General features: G+C 50.0%; 1 protein-coding gene across 1 annotated transcript; it reads right to left on the minus strand.

The window, feature by feature from the left end:
- Window positions 1-2,953: 2,953 nt before the first annotated feature.
- Window positions 2,954-26,660, minus strand: LOC123354201 (claudin-16-like). The gene is made up of 4 exons (XM_044995968.1): window positions 26,332-26,660; window positions 13,262-13,426; window positions 8,941-9,005; window positions 2,954-5,453 (listed from the first exon to the last, which is right to left on the minus strand). The coding sequence occupies exons 1-4, from the start codon at window positions 26,483-26,485 to the stop codon at window positions 5,253-5,255; spliced, it is 585 nt and encodes a 194-aa protein (XP_044851903.1). The 5' UTR covers window positions 26,486-26,660; the 3' UTR covers window positions 2,954-5,252.
- Window positions 26,661-27,532: the final 872 nt, after the last annotated feature.

The following is a 27,532-nucleotide window of genomic DNA, read 5'->3' on the forward strand; positions in this document are numbered from 1 at the left end:
AATGCCGATGATCTTTTTTGTGTTTGGTCACTGGTGATCTTCCCCAAGCTACCAGCCACGCAGTGGGGGGGAAGGGGGTGGGAAGGGTGTTGATTAGCAGGGAGCTAGCGTGGTATTAGCCATGCATTGGGGGGAGGGGTAAATCACTGCAGAAGCTGAAAGACAGTGGCTTACCATGGCCGCATGCAAGTTGAATTCTGATGCCTGGACCTGTCTGTGAGATCTGTAACTCCAGAGCTGCAGGCACTCACTATTAAGATGAAAAATGCGACCGTGTAGGGAAATCACATGTGCTATGTAAGGTGAATAATGCTGTTCACTGTGAAAGAGTATAACCATTGTTCTGTAAAATGTATCTTTTAAAATATTTATCTCCCTCATGCAGCTGCAAATATTTCAAGCGTCCCTCCTCCATCCCAAAGGCTAGCACAGATAAGGCGGAGGAAAAAGAAGACGAGAGATGAAATGTTCTCGGATATTATGGAAGTTACACGCAATGAAAGAGCTCATCTGAATGAGTGGAAGGACGTGGTATCAAATTACAGGAAAGATGCCAGTGAACGTGAGGACAGGAGAGACACCCGAGATGAGAGGTGGCGGCAGGAAGACTGGCAGGAAAATCAGCAGTGGTGGCAGGAAGATCAGCGGTGGCGGGATGCAACTCTGGGGCTGCTGCGTGATCAAACTGACATGCTCCGGCGTCTGGTGGAGCTTCAGGAACGGCAGCAGGATCACAGAGTGCCGCTGCAGCCCCTGTATAACCACCCTCAACCCTCACCATGTTCCATATCCTCCTCACCCAGACGTGTAAGAACGCGTGGGGGGACGCTCCGTGCACCCGCCCACTCCACCCCCGTGGACAGCCCAACCAGAATCGTTAATGTGAAATTTTTTTAATGGCCTTCTCCATCCTTCCTATCCTCCTCCCAAACCACACCCTTACTTCTCTCCCTCTTTTTATAATGAATTAATAAAGAATTCATGATTTTTAAACGAAAGTGACTTTATTTGCATAAGTAAGCTGTACTCGAAGGGGGACGGTGAGTTGCTTACAGGGAATGAGTCAATCAAGGGGGTTGGGTGTTCATCAACAAACACAGCAGTCACACTGTACCCTGGCCATTGATGAAGCTCATTTTCAAAGCTTCTCTGATGCGCACCGCTTCCTGGTGTGCTCTTCTAATCTCCCTGGTGTCTGGCTGCGCGTAATCAGCGGCCAGGTGATTTGCCTCAGCCTCCCACCCCGCCATAAAGGTCTCCCCCTTACTCTCACAGAGATTGTGGAGAATACAGCAAGCAGCAATAACATAGGGGACATTGGTTTGGCTGAGGTCTGAGCGAGTCAGTAATGTCCACCAGCGCGCCTTTAAACGGCCAAATGCACATTCCACCACCATTCTGCACTTGCTCAGCCTGTAATTGAACAGATCCTGACCACTGTCCAGGCTGCCTGTGTATGGCTTCATGAACCATGGCATCAAGGGGTAGGCTGGGTCCCCCAGGATAACGACAGGCATTTCAACATCCCCAACTGTTATTTTCTGGTCTGGGAAGTAATTCCCTTGCTGCAGCCGTTTAAACAGAGTAGTGCTTCTGAATACGCGAGCGTCATGAACCCTCCCTGGCCATCCCACGTGGATGTTGGTGAAACGTCCCTTGTGATCCACCAGTGCTTGCAGCACCATTGAAAAGTACCCCTTCCGGTTTACGTACTGGGTGCCCTGGCGCTGCGGTGCCAAGATAGGGATATGGGTTCCATCTATCGCCCCACCACAGTTAGGGAATCCCAGTGCAGCAAAGCCATCCACTATGGCCTGCACGTTTCCTAGAGTCACAACCTTTCGTAGCAGCAGCTTAGTGATTGCTTTGGCTACTTGCATCACAGCAGCCCCCACAGTAGATTTTCCAACTCCAAATTGATTCCCGACTGACCGGTAGCTGTCTGGCGTTGCAAGCTTCCACAGGGCTATCACCACTCGCTTCTCCACTGCGAGGGCTGCTCTCATCTTGGTATTCTGGCATTTCAGGGCAGGGGCAAGCAAGTCACAAAGTTCCATGAAAGTGCCCTTACGCATGCGAAAGTTTCGCAGCCACTGGGAATCGTCCCACACCTGCAACACAATGCGGTCCCACCAGTCAGTGCTTGTTTCCCGGGCCCAAAATCGGCGTTCAATGGATAGAATCTGCCCCATTGCCATCAGGATCTCCAACGCTCCGGGGCCCGCGGTTTGAGAGAATTCTGTGTCTACGTCCTCATCACTGTCATCGCCACGCTGCCGTATCCGCCTCCTCCTAGCCTCGGTTTGAAGGTCCTGGCTCAGCATAGACTGCACGAGAGTGCGCGAGGTGTTTAAAACATCCACGATTGCGGTATTGAGCTGAGCAGGGTCCATGCTTGCTGTGCTATGGCGTCTGCACAGTTCACCAAGCAAAAAAGGCGCGAAACGGTTGTCTGCTGCTTTCAGGGAGGGAGGGGTGAGGCTGTACCCAGAACCACCCGCGACAATGATTTTTGCCCCATCAGGCACTGGGATCTCAACCTGGAAATGCCAAGGGGCGGGGGAGGCTGCGGGAACTATGGGATAGCTACGGGATAGCTACCCACAGTGCAACGCTCCAGAAATCGACGCTAGCCTCGGACCATGGACGCACAACACCGATTTAATGTGTTTAGTGTGGCCGCGCGCACTCGATTTTATACAATCTGTTTTGCAAAACCGGTTTATGTAAATTCGGAATAATCCCGTAGTGTAGACGTACCCATAGATTCATAGATTCCAAGGCCAAAAGGGATCACTGTGCTCATCTTATATGACCTTTGGTATAATAGAAGCCAGAGACCTGTCATGAAATAGTCACTAGAGAAGCTTTTACAAAAACACCCAGACTTGATTTAAAACTTGTCAGTGATGGAGAATCCACCCCGACCCTTGGTAAATTGTTCCAATGTTTAATAATGCTCTGTTAAAAATTTACATCTTGTTTCCAGTCTGAATCAAGCCACTGAATCGTTTTATAACTTTCTCTGCTAGACTGAATAGCCCATTGTCACTTTGTCTGGAGTAACTCCCGACCGAGAGTGCCAAGCTCAGGGCAGATTGTTAAAAAGCAGGAAAGACACCCCAGACTTCTAGCAAGCGTTATAATTAGATTTCACCAGGCAGACTGGCCTTAGTGATAAATGCTCACTTTAAACAAAGATCAAAACAATCAGGTTGATTCCAGTCCCAAGACCCCAGTGATGGTAATATAGCATTCTATTTGCCTGATAGACTCTGGGGTTTTGTTTGCCCATTTGATCTTCTTAGATCCTTACTAATATGTGTGACAAACACAGTGTGTGTTAATTCTGCTTAACCAGCTGGGTTTGTTAGTATAATGAGAAAAGAAAAGAAATAGCGCTAAAGTGCTGCTGGTTTTGGTGGGAGTTTAATGTACGACTGCCTCAACTCCTAGCACAAGAGAAGCGCAAGCAACCAGTTAGGAGGGGGCAAAAGGGGTTGTGGGAGAGGCATAAGAAACACTAAAAATCAAAGAAAAGCCTGAACAGTACACAATCTCAGTCTCTAGCCTTCTCATGGGGTAGAAGAGAGGTGAATTTGTATGGGTTCAGTGAGTCCCGGGCCTTGGCATGAACTCGCATATTGTCTGTCAGTGTCATAGCCATTATTAAATATTTGTTCCCCATATTGATACTTATACACTTGATCAAGTCACCCCTTAACCTTCTCTTTGTTAAACCAAATAGATTGTGCTCCTGGAGTCTATCACTATATGGCTTATTTTCCAATCCTTTAATCATTCTCTTGGCTCTTCTTTGACCCCCCCCCCTGTCCAATTTATCCACAGCCTTCTTGAGTTGTGGACACCAGAACTGGACACAAAATTCCAGCAGCAATAACACGAGTTCCATACACAGAGATAAAATAACCTCTCTGCTCCTACTCAAGACTCCTTTGTTTATGCATCCCAGACTCCCATTGTTCTTTTGGCCAGTGTCACACTGGGAGCTCATGTTCAGCTGATATCGAAAGCAAATCCCGAATCCTTCCCAGAGTCACTACTGGGTGAAGGCCGAGGTAGTCAAAAGAGCCTAAAGTTCACAATAGGATGCCAGTTCTTAACTCTCTTGAGACGCTACTTGGAAAATCCCAACCCAAGATCTCAGAGCTGTTAGGGGGAGCAGAGTCAGGCCAACATTCTTTGCTTCTGACATTGTATGCTTAATCTCTTCCTATTTTACCTGGATCCCTATTAAATTCTGCTTCTAGCAGAAAATGAGGAGCCCAGCTGGCTATTTCTATTAAATTAATACCTGGCCATACAGAGTGGGGGAGCATTTCCATACAAGCTGTTCTATTGCCCAAAATCAGGGCCACTATGGGCCGATGCCATTTATTCTGTGATGTTTCCTAGTTCCAGTCTTTCTTTGCCTTCGATCACTAGCACAGTGATTTTTTTTCCCCAAATGTTGAACAAAAAGAAGTCATTTGGTCTCATTCTTAAGTGCACCATTTGTTGCTTTCTTCTAGTAAATAAGAGGTTTCCTCCACTATAATAAAGTGTAATTAATGTGTTATAGATTAATATGAAAAAAGCTGAAGACAAAGGAATGTCTATAGGAATGAAGAAGTACCGCTGCTTCATAGTGCGCTAACTGCTCTTATCTAAGGGCTAATCAGTTCATTGCTGAGACACTAGCATCTAGTTCACACAGATTCTCCCATTTGCGCGTACACGCACACGTAAAGAGAAATGAGCAGAGATAGAAACCAAGTGTAGCTGGCATTGCCGTCTGTCCCCAGGCTAGTCCTGCTGCTCCAGAGCATAGTGCCCTGCAATGATCCTGCCTTCACCGCTATGCACAGACATCGGGATTATCTCCTGCCCCCAAGGTGACTTGCAGCTTTAACAGTTTCTACAACTATTTGGTGAAGCTGCCTGACCATCGTTAGGCTGTGCTGCATTTCCCGCAGTGCCACACTGACCCTCCCTCTGGACCCGAGTGCAAATCCTTCACGCCTCTGGGACTTGCACAAGTAGCCCCATTAATGTCAGTGTGCATGTGACTGCTCTCCCAAGGGAGTGAGGGGGCTTCTCACAGCACTGGGGTATGGTAGATCTGATCAAAAACTGGGGGTGGGACAGTAAACATTGACAAAAACAAAATTTCTTCTGTTATCCAGAGCATCTTGCACTAAAGCAAAGGCCCTTGTCTCCAGTGGCTGTCAGAGAGTGAAGTGCTCACTGCCTCACAGGTAGGTGCCTTTCCTCTGGGAGACAGATGGCAGGCAGGCACGTGGATGGTTCCTCCCCCGTCTTGGTGTCCGGGTCCTGGGAAAGTTGGCGACAATCAGTAGGATCCCTGTCACACATATGCAGATGGTGCCGGCTGCAGCCATCCAATATGAATAGCCCAGTTCATAGGTCACCCCTGGGATCCCAAGACTGACCTGAAAAGGAAGGTAGCCAGTGAGCTCAGTGGGATACTAGGTGCTGGCAGTAAGCACCAAAGTGAATTTTTCAGCAGGTTTACTGGGATAAATGCTCTTGGAGTTCTTGTGGGGCAGTTCTCTGGCTGTGCAACACAGGAGGACAGACTCGAGGAGCACAATGCGCCTTTCTGGACTTGGACTCTCTGACATCTCCTGGTGACTCCGTGTGCACCCCTTCCAAGTCTCAGACCTTGGGCTGTCACCTGTCTCTTGGGATGGACTTATGCAATTCTCCCCCATCTGAGCCCAGGCGCTGGAGATGGTAACCCCTTCTGGAGATGGTTGTTCCTGACATATTATTTGTTAGTAAACAATTCCCCAAAGGACAGCACTCTGTGTCCCAGGCACTAGGAGGGGCCCCGTTCGGTAGAGGCACCAGGTGCTAAGATACAGTACTTAGGAGACAGACGCCTGAGATGAGAAACCACTCCAAGGCAGCAGGGAGAAAGCTTCACCCACACAATGACAGTGGTAAGTGGTGACCAAAACGGTCTTCTTCAAGCAAAATAGTGCTTATTTAGAACAAATGACTTTAGCAGAAAACACTCTATACACATCTCCAGATTACAGGGACCTTACCAAGACACTCCCGAGAAACTCTTCTATAAAGCCTCTCTCTGGGGAAGCTTGTCTGTGTTTGAGATAACGCACAACACCCATGGCAGCTCCTGGAGAGTGCCAACTCCTTTTTGCATGGATCAAGTCACTGTAACTGGTTATAGCCCTCTGCTCTGGTAACCTCCAGCTTTGGAAAACAAGCCAGGATCCGTTGCCTTTCAAGTGTGTGCTTGGGCATTCGTCTCTGGGAAACCATTGTGCTGCCTTCCTTACAGATTTTACTGACTAGCTAGGCTAAAATGAAGCTTAAGAAACAAAGGAGCTGTTTTTATATAAATAGTCCCATCAGGAAAGAAGAAGCGAACAACTCCATGTAAAGTACATGCTGGGCCAGAAAGATGACATCAGCTGTCATTCGGGTATGAATTGCCATAGCACAGAAAAGCCACACTCCTGAGGGGAGAAGGGGGCCTTTTGGTGCTGCAGTAAGAGACCATGACGTTGTGTTTGGCCACACTCAGGACAAAATCCATTGCACAATTCACTGAAGAATCTGTAATTAGTCATGCTCAGAGACAGGACAATTGGTCTGTACCAGTGTGCCAGCTCTTATATTCAAATATTCCAACTCAATAGCCATAAATCAAGACTAGCTCTGGGTGATGAAATGGGAATTTTTTGTAATATTTTATGACTCCTATATGTGCTTCAGTTTCCCTTATACTTTGCCTGGTTACCCGGGAAAGCTCTTCCAGAAAGATAGGGACATAAACCTGTGTGTCACCACCCTTTCTGGATGGAATGAAGAGTTGTTCAGGAACTAATTGAAAGTGACGCAGATAAACAAGGGGGCCAGAGAGCCAATGCAAGCCCCAATCACGCATAGATTTCCCCACCTTTCAGCAAGGAAGTGGAGCAGAAACGACAGCTCAAGAACAAAGGACTGGCACGTATGGGTGGAATAAAAGTGTGGATTAAGAAAAGAGTCTGGGCTCGCTGACCAAAATGGTCCACTATGACCAGGTAATGGCCTCTGAATTCACATAAACCTGCAGCTAATCTCTTCCAAGGCTTGTGTTAGTTCTGCAGTGTTCACATGCTGGGAACAGGCGGGCTGGGACTTGGGGGAAGAGGTGGGGTGGGGCGGGGGGGTTGATTGTCCCCTGGGCCTTGAGGAAGCTGGCGCCTATGGTCATAATCCATGTTGTGAGAAATGGGGCAGCACATTCTAGACTGGGCTAGTCAAAAGTGCCTAAGGGATTTAGGCACCCAGTCCTTTAAGGTTCCATTGAAATGCTTGGCCTTTTAAATCGAGTGTTGGATTTTAAGGCCAGAAGGAGTCAGAATGACCATGCAGCCTGACTTCCTGCTTCGCACAGGCCAGTAACCCTCGACTAGTTAGAGCATATCTTTTGGAGAGACCGCTCTTTTTAATTTAAAGCCTCCAAATGACAGAGACTTGACTACCTCCCTTAGGGCTCTGTTTCAATGATCGATTAGCCTCACTTTTCTGGCACCCTATTTCCAGTTTTATCTTTGTTGAGTTCAACTTCCAGCCGTTAGATCTTGTTATGATTAATTATTTGGTCCTCAGAATAAACACTCTGCCTAATCCCGACCAGTGGGAAACAGCCGCAGTAGCTGAAGCTTGTGTGTCCCTCTGGAATGAGCAGGCTCCGAAGAGGCTACAGCACACCAGCCCCACCTTGCACCTTGCCTGAGGCTGCACCCCAGACGTGACACTTCCTGGAGGGGTTGTCGGCACCGAGGTGGAACACGCGGCCGGCACCGGGTCCATCGTCGGAGCCAGTGGGACCGCTGTCGAGGACAGCTTCCCGCTGCAGGAAGTCGGGTCCCTGCCTTTTCGCCCCAAGTGAGCCACTGCTGAGGTGCTGGGGCGGCACCAAGGGTAAAGACTTTGCGGAAGATCATTTACCCTTTTGAGTGTCTCTGAGAGGAGAATTATGGCTTCCTGACTTTTCGCGTGCACGGTGGTTCTGACTTCGCAGGGGAGCATGAGGGAGAGGGTTTACTGCCCATCTCCTCACTGCTTCCCAACTATACATAAAAAATGATGGGGTCTGAATTAGCTGTTACCACGCCAGAAAGAAATCTTGGAGTCATTATGAAGAGTTCGCTGAAAATATCTATTCAATGTGCAGAGGCAGTCATAAAAGAAAACAGAATGTTGTGACTCAAGAAAGGGAGAGATAATAAGACAGATAATATCACATTACCTCTATATAAATCCATGGTACGCCCACATCTTGAATATTGCATGCAGATGTGGTCGCCCCATCTCAAAAAAGATATTGGCATTGGAAAAGGTTCAGAAAAGGGCAACAAAAATAATTCGTGGTATTGAACGGCTTCCGTATGAGGAGTGATTAATTAGACAGGGACTTCTCAGCTTGGAAAAAAAGACGACTAAAGGGGGGATATGATAGAGGTCTATAAAGTCATGACTGGTGTGGAGAAAGTATATAAGGAAGTGTTATTTACTCCTTATAAAAACAAGAACAAGGGGGGTCACCAAATTAAATTAATAGGCAGCATATTTTTAAAAAAAGAGTATTTTTTCACACCATTCACAGTCAGCCTTTGGAACTCCTTCGCCAGAGGATGTTGTGAAGGGCAAGACTATAACAGGGTTCAAAAAAGAACTATTAGCCAGGATGGGCAGGGATTGTTTTCCTAGCCTGTTTTCCAGAAGCTGGGAATGGTAACAGGGGATGGATTATTGATGATTATCTGTTCTGTTCCTTTTCTCTGGGGCACCTGGCATTGGCCCCTGTTGGAAGATGGGATAGTGAGCTAGATGGAACTTTTGTCTGACCCAGTATGGCCACTCTTATGTTCTTATGTTTCTTCCAAGCTCAAAACTCACCTCTAGCCTATACTTCTGAACAGTGTCCACTGCATACCAGAGAACTGCGATTGCTCCTGACAGCCCTGCAAAAGAAAGCAGGCATTACCCCCTGGGAAAAAGGTGGCACCCTAATAGATGCTAGGCTGATGTTTTGCATTTATGTACAGAAATACATGTACTTTAACATGGGATAGTGCCCCAAAACCTGGGGGAAAATAGCACATAAGAGGGTGTGCTTGCTCTTTAAGGCAGGCTGTGGGACCAGCACTGTCCTGGTACTGGTTTCAGCCAAAAATACGTGGAATTCTGGTTATTGTTGTTCCCAGGTGTGATGAAATGGGAATGTTCTTAATGTTTTCTCTGAATACTGTGTGGGTGCCTCAGATTCCCCCTATGCAGTTCTTAAGTATCTAGATGTTTAGGGTGTGTGAATTTTGCAGAGCCCTAGAGGTCAGGTGTGATGCTGTCTGCACAGAGAATGTCCCACACCCTGACTGCCCTTCCTCTGCAAAGGTGCCAAATGAAGGTGTAGGAGAACAAATAGACCTGGCCCGGGAAAGAGACAAAGGCCAGAGGAGGGGCTGGAGAGTTTCAGTTTGGAGCTAGCTGGGAAAAGAGGATAGCCCAGACCCGGAGTCGGGCCTCTCTGGCCCCAACATGAACCTGACTTAGGGGTCTTGTTTCTGGACCTAAAAGCTCTCTTTCAGACTGTCTAATAAACCTTCAGTTTTACTAGCTGGCGGAGAGGAACATCGGACGCGGACTTGGGGTGCCGGGCCCTCTGGCTTCTCCAAGATTCCGCCTGGGTGGACTCTCTACAGAAAGTACACAGTGTGCAAAGGGATGTTGAATACTCCTAGCTCGGACCCAGGAAGGTCAAATCTGTGTAAGCTTCTTGCCCTGGAGACAGTCTGCTCACAGAGAGGGGCTTCCCCAGAGTCCTGACTGGCTGGCTTCATATGGAGTAGTTCCAGAGCATCGCCAGGTAAATCCGTGACACCAGGGCTGACGGGTGTTAGAAACTGTCAGAGCTAGTAAGGCTGGGAGGAGTGTTAGGGGATGGAAGCAGCAGGGAGGGACCGGGGAAAGGAGCAACCTAGAGAGAGCGAGACTAGGAAAGGGGGAGGAGAGCTAGATCTCTCCAGTCTGAGATCCCAGGAAAGTCTGGGAAGAGCCTTTTTAAAAAGCCAGTGACAAAGCCTGGGAAGAGGCCTAAAAAGACATCAGAGAACTGGATAATTTACCCGTGGAGGTGGCATCGTTTTGCCAAAACAGCCAAGTTCCAAGTGTAATGTAGTAACTATGACACCAAAGGGTTAATAATATATGTCAATCCTATGACCAGTGTTTAATTTGTCATGAAAGAGGTTCCAGGGCTCAAGCAATTCTTTTTACTTTCATAATTGACCTGGCAAGCCCAGAGGTGCCAGGGCTCTGACCTGCCGAGCCCAGAGGTGCACGGGCTCTGAGCTTCCAAGCTCAAATTGCGAAGGCTCAGCCCCGGGAAGCCCTGGCATAAATTATATATAGAAATTAGTGGTGCTGAGGTATCAAAAGCAGCACCTCAGTGGCATTGTAGAAAGGTTACTACATGTCGACATTGCCTTTTTTTTATTCCCCCTCCTCTCTCCCGGGGGACTTTTCAGCTAAGAGTCAATGTCCGGAACTTTTGTGGCGCAGACGTTGCAGCTCAGAAAGAGCCGTCTCCACGTTCATTGGTCCCTGCCCTGCGGCCACCAGATCCCACCCACCCCGAACCAGCTCGCCAAGTAAGCGGGGCTGCCAAGCGCCTCTTAGCTGGGCCACCTGTCCCGCCACAGGGCCCAGATGGAGGGGCTGCCAGGGCCAGGCCCTGTCTCCCCACCCTGGGGGAGAAGAGGCCGTCAGGGAGATTGATGGGCTGGCGCTGCGTTCCGGCCCTGCACCAGCAGCCCTGCCGCTGTAACAGGGAGCGACACTGACCCCCGACCTCAAGAGTGAGGCTGCACGCACCTCCTCCAGCACCCCCAAAAACCCCCTCCCAGTACAAACACCCTGCCCATAGACACAAAATATTCCCTCCTGCACCCTCCAAATACCCCTCCCAATGCGCACCCCTACTCCAGCACCCCCCAATACCTCTCCCAGTAGACACCCCCTCCCCCACTCCCAAATACCTTTTCCCACACACCACAAATAGATCCTGCACCACCCCTCAAATGTACTGCCTCTCCATCTCCCCGCACCCGGCAGTGTCCTCTATTTGGGAACTTGTAATATGGTAATCCTAATTATTGCCACTGTCTGACCTGATTTTTTGCACATTCAGCGGATAAGTAGCTGTGTAACCCTGACCGAGGATGTAAAACCATGGCCCCAATCCACAGGGCTCTTAGCAACTCACAGAATCCATCCCTAAGCTTGGCAGATCCAGGGACCTGGTGCAGAACCACCATGGTAAGTAACCCCCCTGCCTCATGCCAATCGGGCCTCGGGCAGAGGAGTTGTGGCGGAAAGAAAAGAGCAACTGGCCAGGGTACCCCTGCATCTAGATAATCCTGGTTACTTAAATGCTCTCGAGGGCTGCTGTCAGCTGTTGCAAGACAAACTTGCAGCAGGCACTGGGGTGTACCTCGTTTACAGCCACTTTTGCCCCAACCCTGGACTTGTCCTGAGCGCTGTTCAGCTGGTGCAGACAGTCTAGTAATATATATATATATTTACAGCACCAATAAAAGCAGCCACATCTGTGGGGAGACCAGTAACCAGTCAGCACAGTCAGCAGTGTGTGCTTGCAATGAAGAAGCGATCTTGGAAAAACAGACTTCCCATTACTTTAGCCGTGACAACAGAAAAGCCTCTCAAGCACCCAGGAGTTAAACGGCACAAGTGGGTTGACTTAGCAGAGTGTCGGAGGTAGATTTGGCTACTTTGGGGGACTATACAAATGCAGTAGCTGGAGAGAATTCCCAGGTAGATAAGGGCTTGTCTACACCTGAAAATTAATCTGGAATAAGGAGGGGGTGTGAATCAAAAGCTGTTTTTTCCTGATTAACTCCATGGCGTTCCAAACTGCACTTCTTTTTCATAGGGCACCAGGGCTTCTGGCAACACATGCCTGGGACACCCCCTCACAACGGCCTTATTACAAATTAGCTTAATCCATCTTCTGGAATAAAAGCATCCACATATGGAGTAAATCAGGAATAGCTAGTCCTGAATGTAGACAAGCGCTAAGCACCTGCCACATAGAAACCGGTCACAGCTACGCTGTGGCACTGGGTTTTAATACAGCAGTGTTGCCTCTAGGGAGTGAGAAAAAATGAGAAGCAGAGAAAATAAGCACCACCCGAGAACCAAAAACATTCAAGAGAACACACTGACTATCGAGTGCTTGAATGGTGCCTCTTGAGATACTGCATTAAGATAAGCTGTGTACTCACAGACCAAGACATACAGGGCCAACGTCAGAGTTGATGAAAAATGGTGATGGTAAACTGGTGTAACTAACATGGCCGAATGATGGTGGAGTGATAGCAGGAGAGAAACCAATAGGAGGGTGTCAGAAGGTAGACGATCAAATAGCAGACAAGCGTCAGTTGGCTGTGCCCCTGCTATCACTCCACCTTCATGGCTGTTACCTAGCTACACCAATTTACACCTGCTAAGTGACGACGGACTTATACTATCACTTACATTGCTGCTGAATTTGGCCCATCGCTGGGTAAAATCCTGGCTCATTTGACGAGAAAGGGAGTTTCGCCATGATTGCATTCGGGCTGGGATTTCACCCATTGTCACGAGGCCGTAGGGCGCTACAGAGCCCTGACGACAGGCAATGGGTGGCGTTTTCAAAAGCCTTCCGCACTGGCTGAATGCCGCTCTGACTGAAGTCAGGCCTGGTCTACACTACGGGGGGGTCGAACTGAGGTACGCGACTTCAGCTACGCTATCGCGTAGCTGAAGTCGAAGTATCTTAGTTCTGGCTACTCACCCATCCAGACGCCGCGGGAACGAAGTCTGCGGCTCCCCCGTCGACTCCGCCACCGCCACACGCTCTGGTGGAGTTCCGGAGTCGACGGGAGCGCGTCCGGAGTTCGAACTATCGCGTCTAGATTAGACGCGATAGTTCTAACTCCGAGAAGTCGAACGCCGTCCGTCGACCCGGCAGGTGTCAAAATTCCCACTGACATCCATAGGGGCAGAGTGAAACCAGTGCCTTGTGCTTTTCAAATCCCACCCCAGGACTCTGATTCACTATCCAGGAATTACCAAACTCAAGCCACTTTAATGGGTGTATACATGCAGAGCCTGGACTATTTATATTATGCTTGATTTAAATAAAAACATTGATTTTTACCTCCCAGAAGGAAAAGGGTCCCAGCAGCAAAGGAGAATTTGTATTTCTGATGGACCTGGTCACTGATCAGCTTGGTGCATTTCAGTCCTGCGATTAAACAGGGCACCGCACCAAGGCACAGAATGCCGGTCACAATCACTAAAGCACGAGTAATCACCAGGGCAGCTGGAAAGACAAGAGAGACACAGTGTACAGACCATAAAAAAGGAATATGTCTGCTAGGCAAATGCCAACATTAGGTGTATGTTCACCATTTTATGCCAATACAACAAAAACACATGAAAATGCTGGTTTCAGAGTAGCAGCCGTTTTAGCCTGTGTCCGCAAAAAGAACAGGCGTATTTGTGGCACCTTAGGACACTGCCGGGTATGTCTACACTACAAGAGTAGTTCGATTCAACTTAACTCGAATTTGTGGAATCGACCTTACAAAGTCGAATGTGTGTAGCGACACTAAGGACAGTAATTCGACTTTGTGAGTCCACACTAAAGGGGCAAGCATCGACATTGGAAGCGGTGCCCTGTGGGCAGCTATCCCCCAGTTCCCGCAGTCCCCGCTGCCCATTGGCATTCTGGGGCGAGCCCCCAATGCCTGCTGGGGGAAAAAAATGTGTCGAAGGTGGTTTTGGGTAACAGTCGTCATTCAAGCGTCACTCCCGTCCTCCCTCCCTGAAAGCGCCGGCGGGAAAACTGGTGAGTGACAGCGCGAACACCACAGCACTGCGAGCATGGAGACCGCTGCGCTGCACTTATGGCCGTTGTCAACTCCTCGCACCTTATCGTCCACCTCTTCCACAGTCAGAGGCTGAGAAATCGGGCAAGGAGGCTCCGGCAGCGCAGTGAGGACATGAAGTGTGAGAGTGGCACAGACCTCTCACAAAGCACGGGAACCCGCGCCGTGGACATCATGGTGGCAATGGGTCATGTTCATGTTCTGGAACGGCAATTCTGGGCCCGGGAAACAAGCACGGACTGGTGGGACCGCATAGTGCTGCAGGTCTGGGATGAATCACAGTGGCTGCGAAACTTTCGCATGCGTAAGGGCACTTTCCTTGAACTCTGTGAGTTGCTGTCCCCTGCAATCGTTGAGCTACTGCTCTCAAAGGTAGTGACCCTGGGAAACGTCCAGGTCATCATAGGTAGCTTCGCCGCGATGGGATTCCCAAACTGCGGTGGGGCTATAGATGGAACTCACATCCCTATCCTGGGACCGGACCACCAGAACAGCCAGTATATTAACCGAAAGGGCTACTTCTAAACTCGAGGAATGACAGGCTCCTGCTCCTAGAGCGGTCCGCAGTGCCAGACTGAGTGTTTCAACGGAGCCTGCCATCCCTCCTTTTTGGGACACTGTGTGCAGGGGCTATGTGACCTTGTGGCGGGGGAGGACGGTTACAGACAGGGGCGGCTCTAGGCACCAGCAAAACAAGCTGGTGCCTAGGGCGGCAAAATATAGGGGGCGGCAAAAGGCTGGAGCCCCAGCTCATCCTGCCGCTGCGAGCCGAGGAGCGGCCCATCCCCTGCAGCCGAGGCAGGGCCGTGCTACCGGCTCCGCTTTGGGGAGAGGGATGGCCCCTTACCGGTAGCGCGGCCCCGCCTGGCTGCAGAAGGCGGGCCGCTCCTCCTCCGCTTGTTCACGCCGGGTCCTAAACAGCCCAGCAGCAGCTTGGCGGGGGGGGGGGGGGGCTGAGCTCCGCCCCGCCCTGCCCCGCTCAGAGCCGCGTGGTGAGGGGGCGGGGCTGCGAGCTCCAGGCTGAGCTCAGCTGCCTCCGCTTGGCCTGGAGCTCGCAGCCCCACCCCCTCACCACGCGGCTCTGAGCGGGGCGGGGCTCAGGCCCAGCCGGAGCCATGCGGCTGCCTCGCTGGGCAGGGCCGCTTCTCGAGGCGCGCCGTGAGCCGGGGGTAAGCAGCCGGGGCTGGGGGGTTGGCTAAGGGGCAGGGAGTCCCGGGGACACTCAGGGGGCACAGGTTCTGGGGGGGGCGGTCAGGGGCCAGGGAAGGGGGGGTTGCATTGGGGGGGGTCTCAGGGAGGTGGTTGTCAGGCACCCCTGACCCCATTACCCCCCAGGCACAGCCCCTCTGAGGTGGGCACCCCCCCCAAACCCATCCTCCCCACCCAGCCCTGACCTCCAGCTCCGAGCCCAGCCCCTCTGAGCCGGACACCCCCCGTACCCATTCCCCCTACAGCCCTGACCTCCAGCTCCGAGCCCAGCCCCTCAGATCCGGACACCCCCCGTACCCATTCCTCCCACAGCCCTGACCTCCAGCTCTGACCCCAGCCCCTCTGAGCTGGGCACCCCCGACCCCATCCCCCACAGCCCTGACCCCCAGCTCCGAGCCCAGCCCCTCTGATCCGGACACCCCCCTGACCCCATTCCTCCCACAGCCCTGACCTCCAGCTCTGACCTCAGCCCCTCTGAGCTGGACACCCCCCTGACCCCATTCCCTCCACAGCCCTGACCCCCAGCTCCGAGCCCAGCCCCTCTGAGCCGGACACCCCCCTGTACCCATTCCTCCCACAGCCCTGACCTCCAGCTCTGAGCCCAGCCCCTCTGAGCTGGGCACCCCCGACCCCATCCCCCACAGCCCTGACCCCCAGCTCCGAGCCCAGCCCCTCTGATCCAGACACCCCCCTGTACCCATTCCCCCCACAGCCCTGACCCCCAGCTCCGAGCCCAGCCCCTCTGAGCTGGACACCCCCCTGACCCCATTCTCCCCACAGTCCTGACCCCCAGCTCCGAGCCCAGCCCCTCTGATCCGGACACCCCCCTGTACCCATTCCCCCCACAGCCCTGACCCCCAGCTCCGAGCCCAGCCCCTCTGAGCTGGACACCCCCCTGACCCCATTCTCCCCACAGCCCTGACCTCCAGCTCTGAGCCCAGCCCCTCTGAGCTGGACACCCCCGACATCATCCCCCACAGCCCTGACCCCAGCTGCTCTGAGGTGGGCACCCCCGACCCCATCCCCCACAGCCCTGACCCCCAGCTCTGAGCCCAGCTGCTCTGAGGTGGGCACCCCCCGACACCACCTCCCTCACCCCAGACCACCAGCTCCGAGCCCAGCCCTCGTTGAGCCGGGCACCCCCCCGACCCCATCCCCCTCAGCCCTGACCCTCATCTCCAAGCCCAGCCCCTTTGAGCTGGGCACCCTCCGACCCCATCCCCCCTGTGGGGTTACATCATCCCTATGCTGCCTTGGTGGAAAGTTACAGCAGCAGGACAACAAGAATAGAGGAGTTAGATAAAGTTGTTATGAGAAAGTTGAGAGCTAGCCCGTGGGAGACAGATGCCAGGTGGCCTAACTGGGATCAGATAAGTTGCATGGGAAATGGGAAACCAGTAAGCAAAGGGCCATGCATGTGAAAAGTGTGTGTATCAGACAAAGAACCAATCAGCAGCAATGTAATGTTGGTGTGTCTGACGTTTGCTAATATGGAGAAGCCTATATAATATGATGCATTGTAAATAATAAATGACTTTGCTTTCAATCATATTGGTTGTTGAGCTTTGTTCACGCACGCCTGCGCTGCAACAAATGGTGACCCCGACGTGATTCGTATCGAATGAAAGTGTCGGTGGCCTGACCCAGGCGGAGAAGCCCTGAGCCCAGAGGCGAACGGCCAGGAGCCTGAGCCCAGAGGCGGGGAGTGCTTATCCGACGTGATTCGTATCGAATGATGATAGTGTCGGAAGCCTGAGCCCAGAGGCGAACGGCCAGGAGCCTGAGCCCAGAGGCGGGCGGCTGGGAGCCGCGGCAGGGAGTGCTGGAGAAGCCCCCGGACCCCGACGTGACTCGTATCGAGTGATGATAGTGTCGGGAGCCTGAGCCCAGAGGCGAACGGCCAGGAGCCTGAGCCCAGAGGCGGGCGGCTGGGAGCCGCGGCAGGGAGTGCTGGAGAAGCCCCCGGACCCCGACGTGACTCGTATCGAGTGATGATAGTGTCGGGAGCCTGAGCCCAGAGGCGAACGGCCAGGAGCCTGAGCCCAGAGGCGGGCGGCTGGGAGCCGTGGCGGGGAGTGCTGGAGAAGCCCCCGGGCGTCCGAAAAGAGAGGCGCACCTGAGCCCTGAGGAGAGCGGCTATAAGCCGCGGTGGAGAAGGGCAGAGCAGCTAACGTGAGTACCGGTGTATCAGCTGAAGAAAAGATAACACAGAAGCTTTATTTGCACATTATGAACCGACAGGGGGAAAAGATTTCCCCTGCTGCACTGATTCACTTATTAAGAAGAGAGGGGGAGTTGGGGAGGCTCCTCCTGACCGGCCTTCGGGCACAGGACGAGGAGGTGCTCTGCTGGAAGCGAGCCCTGGACGGGAAGACGTTGGAGTGCACGGCGCAGGCAGAGGCTCGTGCCGTGGCCCTGGAGGTCGTTTGGACCTACAAGCAAGTAAGTTGTTTTGGCAGAAGCCCGGAGAAGGCGTCCTACGCTGGCTGGTTTGAGCCTGGGACAATGCCGGGAAAATCGTTATGCTTCTCCGGTATGAGCAGCAACAGCTGGGAGTTCTGACACAGGATTTACAGATTAAAAGAAGCCAAGCAGGGAAGGAGAGAGAACAAAATGATTTAACCGAAGAAAAGCTCATTCTTTTCTCGCCCCAGTCAAGGACAGCTAAGACTTGGTGAACAGCCCAGACTAAAGAGAGCTTGACTGGGCCCAAAAAAGCTAATGAGAGCTGCAAAATCCTGCCAGGCACTAACGGGATGTGTTAGCTGTCTCCTTTCACAGGTATGGAAGAGCTGTCCAAAGATTCTAGCAGCCCTGCCATTTTTGCAACCAGGAGACTGACTGCCTGGACCCATGATTTTTATTGCAAAAGACCCCTTCACATCAGGAGAATTTTCCTACTGATGATTGGCCTAATTTTTTTTTTTTTAGTTCCATTGTGCTTTTAAACAGCAGCAAAAAAGGACAAGGTAACGTGCTGGCTAATTTCTCCCTTGTCCGCTGCAGCCCCCCCGTCCTGATTATTTCCCCCGTAGAAGCTGATCCACGACGGTGGTGGAAAAGAAGAAAAAACATTCACGTTGTTGATATTGCCAAAGTCCAGAAATTCCTGATTAAAAAGAGATTGAGAACTGACCCTGGTGAAGAAACAAAGAATTGTACACTGGCAGGAAGAAATTTGGGACTCCTGCTGAGAAATGTGGTATTAATTGGATTTTGGGATTTATTCTACAGGCTGCGCCCTGTGTTTTGGATAAAAATTTTAGCATGTATTGCCCCCCCCTAATTGGATTGTAAATGATATTACCCCCCCGCCATTACTAACCCCAGCATGTGGACCGGTTGGGTTGGGGGGTGAGGGCTCTCACATACCGAACCCCTGCCGGGTTCATGGGGAGGATGATTGTGGAATTAATTACCCCAGCTTTTTAGAGTTTATTTGTTTGTTGTTTTTTAAGTTTGAGAAAACTCAGCCAAAGGGTTTGTTGAGTATTCTCAAGGGGGGAATTGTGGGTTATTTAGGCATAAATTTAGGTAATTTGGGAGAATGGTTTTGAATTTATGTGATTCGAAGTACCTTTATGTAAAGTGCTTTTGTTAGCCTTATTAGATTTTTGTTAATTTTGTGTTATGTGCTGATTATTGGTTGTTGTAGATTGCTTGATATTAGATGTAGCCCCCACGGTGGGAAAGTACAGATAATTGCTTGCAGTAGAGATTAGAAGGGTGGGGGCTAGTTAAGAAGTACACCCTCCTAGCTAAATTGATAGTGGGATAAGTTAGTGTTTATGAAAGGAACGGTTTAGCAAAAGGAAAAAAGGATTGGGCCCAGGCAGGCAGGCAATAGACAGAGAACTTGGAAAGGAAAAAAGGATCGGGCCCAGGCGGCGGGCAACAGACAACAAACTTGGGAATTTCAAATATTCAGGGGGATACTTGGAATGGTGATTTAAGTTGAGAAAGGTTGTTGTTAAAGTACAAGCAAGTAATTTAAGGCAGAGTAAAAGGTTAATTTTGTGGTTGCTGAAGGGAATACTAGCTGAATTTTGTAAAATGCTAAAAGAAAAGTTTTTGGTGTTTTTAAATGTTTGTAATAAGTTTAGGCAAAGAAATTAGTTTGCAATTGTTTGGCCATAAATAATTTTGTTGCATTAGTTGAAGATTGTATATTGTGCTATGTAATTGAAATTGTATTAGGCTTAAGGATATATAAGTGGTAATGTTTTTTTTTTTTTAGTGTTTAAAAGTAGAAGTTAATGGTAAAATTTTAAGTTGTGATTAGCTTTGAATTTTAGAAGTAAGTTAGGAAGCAATTGTATTAATGTAAATGATTTATTTGATGAAGTAATTTCCCTGTTTTGCCTGCAAGCTATATAGGGTATTTGTATATTTTAAGTAATGATTGATTGCCCAGTAGGGGTAAATTTGTTTTTGTTTTTTAGATATTAAAGAAATTTGATGTTAGCTGTATAGCATTTAATATACCATGCATTTACTAACAGAGTAAAAATTTAAGTTTTGTGTTTTATGTTTTGTTTTGTGGTGTTTGTTTGTAGCCAGAATTGTTGTGTTTAATATTTTTATGAGATGGTCTGATTTGAATTTAAGCTGAAGAGTTAGATTGAAATGCAGATACTGGTTTTATTTAATTTAAAATATAAAGTGTTTGAATACATTAGAAGAAAAATGTGATATGCTAAAGTTTAATGCATTTTTTTAAGTAAGAGAGAAATTTTATTGGCCAACTCTTTTATTTTAGAATGGTTATTAAAATTTGCATACCAATAGTTTTGGAAAGCAAGGACATGGTTGTAAGAATTTGGAAGGTATGTGTTGTATAAATTTATTTGATTATTTGCATTTTATGTATGCGTTGCTTTAGCAATTGCAGGATAATATGCATAAGCTTATGCATAATTGTAATCCTTTGTGGGACTGGCTTAATGGCTTTGATTGGCCCACTTGGGTTAATTTTTTTTTTCATATGGGAATAATTGCGTTGGGAGTTGTTTTTTGTTTTTTTTTTATTTTGCTTGCCCTGTTTTGTACGCCTTTTGCTATGAAGTTTGGAGAGGTTTATTGGATGTTTTTTTTTTTAAGAAAAGAGGGGGAGATGTGGGGTTACATCATCCCTATGCTGCCTTGGTGGAAAGTTACAGCAGCAGGACAACAAGAATAGAGGAGTTAGATAAAGTTGTTATGAGAAAGTTGAGAGCTAGCCCGTGGGAGACAGACGCCTGGTGGCCTAACTGGGATCAGATAAGTTGCATGGGAAATGGGAAACCAGTAAGCAAAGGGCCATGCATGTGAAAAGTGTGTGTATCAGACAAAGAACCAATCAGCAGCAATGTAATGTTGGTGTGTCTGACGTTTGCTAATATGGAGAAGCCTATATAATATGATGCATTGTAAATAATAAATGACTTTGCTTTCAATCATATTGGTTGTTGAGCTTTGTTCACGCACACCTGCGCTGCAACAGCCTCCCACCCCAGACCCCCAGCTCTGAGGCAAGCCCCTCTGAGCCAGACAACCTCCGACCCCATCTCCCCACAGTCCTGAGCCCAGCTCCTGTGAGCCGGGCACCCCCCAGAGCCCAGCTCCCCACCCAGCCCTGGGCAACAGCAGCACCACCTCCAGGCAGTGACAGCCCATTGGCACCAACCATCACCATCACCCAGCAACAGCCCATTATGTAATTGCAAATGTATACTGACCAGTAAAGCATTTAATGTTTTTAAATAATGTATTTGGTGTATTTTCAAATTTTTACAAATTAATTTTCACTAGTTATTTTTTACATTTCCAAATACATGTTACTATAGTATTGCAACTTTTTTTTATGGAAGGGGCCCCCAAAATTGCTTTGCCCCAGGCCCCCTGAATCCTCTGGGCGGTCCTACCCAGTGTGTGTGAGGAGCCGGGGAGGGAGGGAAACGGGGTCTCCTGGAGCCGAGCCCGGGCTGCGATGGCGGCGAGGGGCTCCTGGAGTGTGTGAGGAGGTGCGTGGCCGGCTGGGTTCGTCGGTGCTGAGCAGGTAGCCCCACAGCCGGAGATCCTCGCCTTCCCTCCTGCCGGGGCTGGGCCAGGGCACCGTGAGGCTGAAGAGCAGCAGGTCCGGGGGGCTCTCCAGGTCCTCGGCCACCAGCATGTCAGGGGTGAGGGCGGTGAGCGTGAACTGATCCACCTTGGCCACCAGCAGTGCTGCGAAGCCCAGGGAGGGGGCCGTGTTCTTTGCGCCACCCCGTAGCCACGCCGCCACCTGGAAGTACTCCCGCTCTGCGCCGCCCAGCAGCTCCACCCGCATGGGGACAGAGTCGCAGCTGGGCCAGGGCTCGGCTGCAGTGTGCTGGTAGCGGATCCCACATTTGGGGGGGAGCCCAGTGCTGGGGCAACAGGGGGTGTGAGTGGGGGGCACTGGTAGGCGGGGGGGGCTCATGTCTGGGGGGGGGCAGCCCAAAAGTGTTTTGCTTGGGACGGCAAAAAACCTAGAGCCGGCCCTGGTTACAGATTCCCCTGCTGCGTGGCTCTGTGGTCCAGGACAAGGACCGCTGCATAAGATCTGTAACAGCCGTCCCCGCCACAAAGTCTCGTACCCCTCACCCAAACAGAACATGAAAACCACCTCCCAGACCGACCAGGGTGCCTACTGACTGCACTGTGTGTGTGACCTGCTGCTGATCCTGCCCCCGTGTCTGTACCCTGGTAAAGGTGACTGTCCTATGCAATTACCAACTCCCTTCCTCCCCCCTTCAAACACAATCTTCTGTACAAGAACATGACGGAAACAGTAATTAACAGCAAAGTATTTTTAATAATCAACTATATTGTTAGGGGATGAAACTGGGACGGGGGCTTGGGTGAGTCAGGAAGGGAAGGACTTCTCAAAATTTAGGGAATGAGAGCTTTTTGGTAATTGAGCACTCTGCAGGGGTGGAGTGACAGTTTTCACGGCCCCTGGCGCCCCTCCTTCTTGTTACTTTGGGTGAGGGGGTATGGGACTTTGTGGCTGGGGGAGGACGGTTGCAGATACAGTGCGGGGGGGCTCTGTCCTCCTGCCTGCGATCCTGCAGAACATCCACAAGGTGCCGGAGCGTGTCCGTTTGCTCCCTCATTAGTCCAAGCAGCGTTTGAGTCGCCTGCTGGTCCTCTTGACGCCACCTGTCCTCCCGTTCTCTGTGTGAGCGCTGGTACTGAGAGCGGTTCTCCCTCCACTGGCTCTGCTGGGTCGCCTCGGCTCGGGAGCAGCCCATAAGTTCAGCGAACATCTCGTCCCGTGTCCTTTTCTTTTGCTGCCTAATCTGCGCCAGCCTCTGTGAGGGGGATGCTGGGGCAGGTCGGGAGACAGTCGCAGCTGTGTGATGAGAAAAAGGGAGTGAATTCCTTACAAAGATACATTTTTGCGAACAATGAACTAGTCTGTCTCTGTGAACAAGACCATGCACAGCACCTATCTCATGCGCACTCAGGACAAGTTCGAATTTTCGGCCTTCGCATTCATTGCCTGGGGTCTTGCACTGGAGATCAGAGAAGCGGGGCAGGACAGCAGAATCCGTGGAGCAGGCAGGCATGGTATGCCGTAGACTTTTGGCTGCTTAAAACTTAATGTATAGCAGTGCCCTCCTGCTGCAGGCAATCCGGAAAGCATGAACTCTGCCCCTGTTCCACCCCCTCGCGGCTGTCCCCGGGAACGATCTCTGTAAGCTGCCACTCTGCGGCCTCCACCACGTGGCTGTAAATCGATGCTTATTGTTATGCAAAGGAACAGTGAAGCTTTCCCAATAGTAACATTACCCTAATTCCCCTAATTCAATGCAGGAGTCGCTGAGCGAGATCACCCTGAGGCGGATCACTGACAGAGCTAGAGAGCACATGCTGCGTGAAAGCCAGCACAAACCAGGGGCCTATGCTGCCATGCTCGTGGAGGCAATGCTCCTAGAGTACCTGATGATAGGCTGGCGCGGAAAAGTGTGCTACCACGGAGCACCCAATAAGGCAGCTCTCCCCAGGAACCTCATGCGTAGGCTTTTCGATTACCTCCAGGAGAGCTTCGTGGAGATCTCCCAAGAGGATTTCTGTTCTATCCCCATATACCGTATATTGACCTTCTTTTCACATAGTTCAGTTTCCTTTTCCATTAAAAATAAATGTTTACATGTTTAAAGCACTTACCGACTGATCCTCTGTCTGCCATGGCTTTGGAGACCTTCTCGTAGGTCTTTGCATTCCGTTTTTTGGAGCGCAGCTCCGAAAGCACAGACTCATCACCCCACACAGCGATCAGATCCAATACTTCCCGGTCAGATCATGCTGGGGCCCTCTTTCTATTCTGAGATTGCATGGACACCTCTGCTGGAGAGCTCTGCATCGCTGCCAGTGCTGCTGAGCTCGCCACGATGTCCAAACAGGAAATGAGATTCAAACTGGCCAGACAGGAAAAGGAATTCAAATTTTCCCGGGGCTTTTCCTGTGTGGCTGGTCAGAACATCCGAGCTCGGACTGCTGTCCAGAGCGTCAACAGAGTGGTGCACTGTGGGATAGCTCCCGGAGCTATTAGCGTCGAATTCCATCCACACCTAGCCTAATTCGACATGGCCATGTCGAATTTAACTCTACTCCCCTCGTCGGGGAGGAGTACAGAAATCGAACTAAAGAGACCTCTATGTCGAACTAAATAGCTTCGTTGTGTGGACGGGTGCAGGGTTAATTCGATTTAACGCTGCTAAATTGGACATAAACTCCTAGTGTAGACCAGGCCTTAGAGACAAATGCATTTATTTGAGCATAAACTTTCGTGGGCTACACCCCACTTCATCAAATTCATGCAGTGGAAAATACAGTAAGAAGATTATATATATACACACACACACACACACAGAACATGAAACAATGGGTGTTACCATACACACTCTAAAGAGCGTGATCAGTTAAGGTGAACTATTACCAGCAGGAGAGAAAAAGAACTGTTTGTAGTGATAATGAAAGTGGCCCATTGCCAGCAATTCACAAGAAGATGTAAGGAACAGTGGTGGAGAGGGAACTATGAATTGGGAAATAGTTTTACTTTGTGTAATGACCCATCCACTCCCAGTCTTTATTCAAGCCTAATTTAATGGTGTCCAGTTTGCTAATTAATTCCAATTCAGCTCTCTCAGGTAGGCGTCTGTTATTTTGTGTTTTTTTGTTGGAGTATGGCGACTTTTAGGTCTGTAATCGAGTGAACAGGGAGGTTGAAGTGTTCGCCGATTGGTCTTTGAATGTTATAATTCAATGTTATATGATTTGCAAACTGGACATTTTATCATGTATGCTGAGAACCTAAACAAACTTGGCCATCTAATCTTTTTTGTTTGTTTGTTTTCCCGTTACTAGACTTTTGGACTCAGCAAGACCTGGGGGCAATGAGTTCCACAGGTTAGTTATGCATTAGGTAAAAAAGGACGTGCCTTTCTCAGTTTTAAATATGTTGCCTTTCAATTTCAGTGAACCTCTCTTTGTTTTTGTACTGTTAGAGTGAATAACAGTACCCGACCTACCCACTCTAGACCATTATTTATTTTGCATACGTCAACCATGTTCCCTATTCTTTGCCTTTCTAAAATCAATAGTCCCAAGCTTTCCAATCTCTCCTTATATGGAATTTTCTTTGTGCCTCTTTCTTGTCGTCCATCTCTGAGGTCCGCTGTTTCTGCTATAGCTTTTCTGCGATGCGGTGACTGGTAGTTCCCACAGCATTCCGAGGGAGGGTAAATCACTGATTACTGTAACAGCACTGGGATTGATCGTTTCCATCCGATTTGTATTCTGTTTGCTTTTTGTCTGCTGCTGTACATGGAGCAGAGGTCTGCACTGGGCTGTCAATATTGATAGCTCTTTTTTCTTTGATGGTGACAAACCCCAGTCTTAACAGACTCCATCAAAGCCATGGCACCTCAAAAGGGACAGCGGAGGTTGGAGACTAGAGCCCTGCTGGAAAAGACAGAAGCGAGGAGTGCGCAGAGCTGGAAGCGCCTAAGCTAAATGTGGTGGGCAGGCTAAGAACGCTTCTATACAGGACTCTGGGGAGGACAGAAAAGTTCTCCCACAATACATTACAAACCAGTTCCAAGATCACTTCCGGTTAGTGAGATGCTAAGCTACGTCTCCAGAAATCCTAGGCCCAAACTCACGTAATTGCAGTGTCAGCGTGTGTGCGGATACATGGCTCTGGGAGACGTGTACCCCTGCAGTGTGGATGCTTGCAGGGGGCTTAGCAAGCACAGGATCACAAACATGCGAGCCTACCATGGGAACACTCAGCAGTGTAGACACACCCTCAGTGACAGCCCTTGTCCTAGAGCATGGATTCTCAAACTTTTGTAGTGGTGACCCCTTTCACACAGCAAGCCTCTCAGTACAACCCCCCTCTTTATAAATTAAAAACACTTTTTAAAATATTTAACACTATAAAAAATGCTGGAGGTGAAGCGCTCGTGACCCCCCCCCCCCAGGTCCTTGCAGCCCCTTGAGGTGATCTCGGCCCCAGTTTGAGGACCCCTGTGTTATTCAGGCAGCACCAACGAACCCGCCAAACCTTAAGAAATGGAAGGTTTTGCAGAGATTGGTTACACTAGGCTCAAGTCACTTGGGCATCCAGGGAAAGGACCCAAAACCAAGGATAACATTCAATGATAATAGGGAACGATTTGGTTGACGGGGCTGAATTAGTGAGCTAGCCCAAGAAGCCAGTTTGCAGCTCAGCAGGAGAGCTCGGGATCTCAGCGGCAAGAAAATAATTCACTGTATTATTATGTAAATTGCTGTAGTTCCTAGGGAGATCAGGGCTCTTAGTGCTAGGTGCCGTCCATATATATAATGAAAAGACAGTCCCCTCCCCAAAAAGCTTACAGTCCAAATTTACCATGAGGTTCTGGATTTGCTTAGCAGTACCTCAGAGAGCCCAAAATCTTGAGAGTTAGAGGATTCTTGCTGGCCTTGCAAGGATCCCAAGCCTGGCAATCCCGTAGAGAAAAGCACTCACATGCTGGATTGGATACAGCTTATGTTCTAAATTAAAAAGCTGGACAAAATCAGCTGGCTTCCCATGCTGCCCTGATTCAGTCAGCACCAAAGTGAATCCTTTACTCACCAGAGTGCTCGTTGAGGTAGGAGATGGGGATGTCGCAGGTCCAGAGGTTGGCCATGTTATCAAACACACATTCACTCCACAGCCCCCGGCACCTGGAGCTCAGACCCACTGAAGAGTGGGGGTCTTTGGCATCTTGCTGCAGAAGAAAAGACATAGTTTGTACAAGGGTTGGGCACCACTTCTGTCCTTCTCATTCATGCCAGTGAGAGGGAGCGGGTCTAACTGGCTTCTTGCCCCTGGCAAGTTGATGCTGGTAAATATCTCTGGGGAGAAGGGCTGTGATGGAAGAGCAGCGAGTGAATTCCGTGGGAAGAAACCGAGTCTCTGAACTCATTCTAGCACCACAAGTGAAATGAAAGAGACACACATACACAGTCCCTGCCCTGAAGAGCTCAGCAGCTTTGTTATGCTTAGTTTACTCACATTGTCAGTTTGCTCTGTTCTGTGTTTGTACAGACGTTAGCACAGTGACGGCCTGGTCAGTGACTGGTGCTCCGAGGTGCCACAGCAAGATAAATGTTAGAAGGTCCTACCCGAGACGAGGCCAAAAGTTAAAGCTGGAGAAGACCTGCACCACTTTCTCTGCAGTCAGTCTGAAGGGTGATCAAATTCTCTTGTGACTCTAGCCTCCAGTCTAAGGGCTAGTCTACACTTACCTGCTGGGTCGACGCGTTGAGTTCGACTTCTCGGAGTTCGAACTATCTAATCTAGACGCGATAGTTCGAACTCCCCGCGCGCTCCGGTCGACTCCAGTACTCCACCACTGCAAACGGCGGTGGCGGAGTCGACCTTGGAGCCGCGGACTTCGATTCCGCGGCGTCTGGACGGGTGAGTAGTTCGAACTAGGGTACTTCGAATTCAGCTACGCTATTCACGTAGCTGAATTTGCGTACCCTAGTTCGACCCCCCCCCTTCTTTGTGTGGTCTTACACTTAATGTGTTGATGTTGTAAAGGCCAAGAGTATAAAACGGTTCAAAAAAACCAAAACTAGACAAGTTCATGGAGGCTAGGTCCATCAATGGCTATGACCCAAGATGGGCAGGGATGGTGTCTTTAGCCTTTGCTTGCCAGATGCTGGGAATGGGCGGCAGGGGATGGATCACTGGATGATTCCCTGTTCGCTTCATTCCCTCTGGGGCACCTGGCACTGGTCACTGTCAGAAGACAGGATACTGGCTTAGCTGGACCTTTCGTCTGACC

This window comes from Mauremys mutica, chromosome 21 (genome assembly GCF_020497125.1).
Source record: "Mauremys mutica isolate MM-2020 ecotype Southern chromosome 21, ASM2049712v1, whole genome shotgun sequence".
Classification (NCBI taxonomy): Eukaryota; Metazoa; Chordata; order Testudines; family Geoemydidae; genus Mauremys; species Mauremys mutica.

Bases quoted from the DNA above. Each gene is read 5' to 3' on its own strand.
- LOC123354201 (XM_044995968.1), bottom strand. From the start codon at position 26,485: ATGTCTTTTCTTCTGCAGCAAGATGCCAAAGACCCCCACTCTTCAGTG. The intron at 13,427-26,331 runs GTGAGTAAAGGA...TTGTCTTTCCAG, and splicing joins CTACCTCAACGAGCACTCTG to CTGCCCTGGTGATTACTCGT. The intron at 5,454-8,940 runs GTGAGTTTTGAG...CTTCCTTTTCAG, and splicing joins TTCAGAAGTATAGGCTAGAG to GTCAGTCTTGGGATCCCAGG.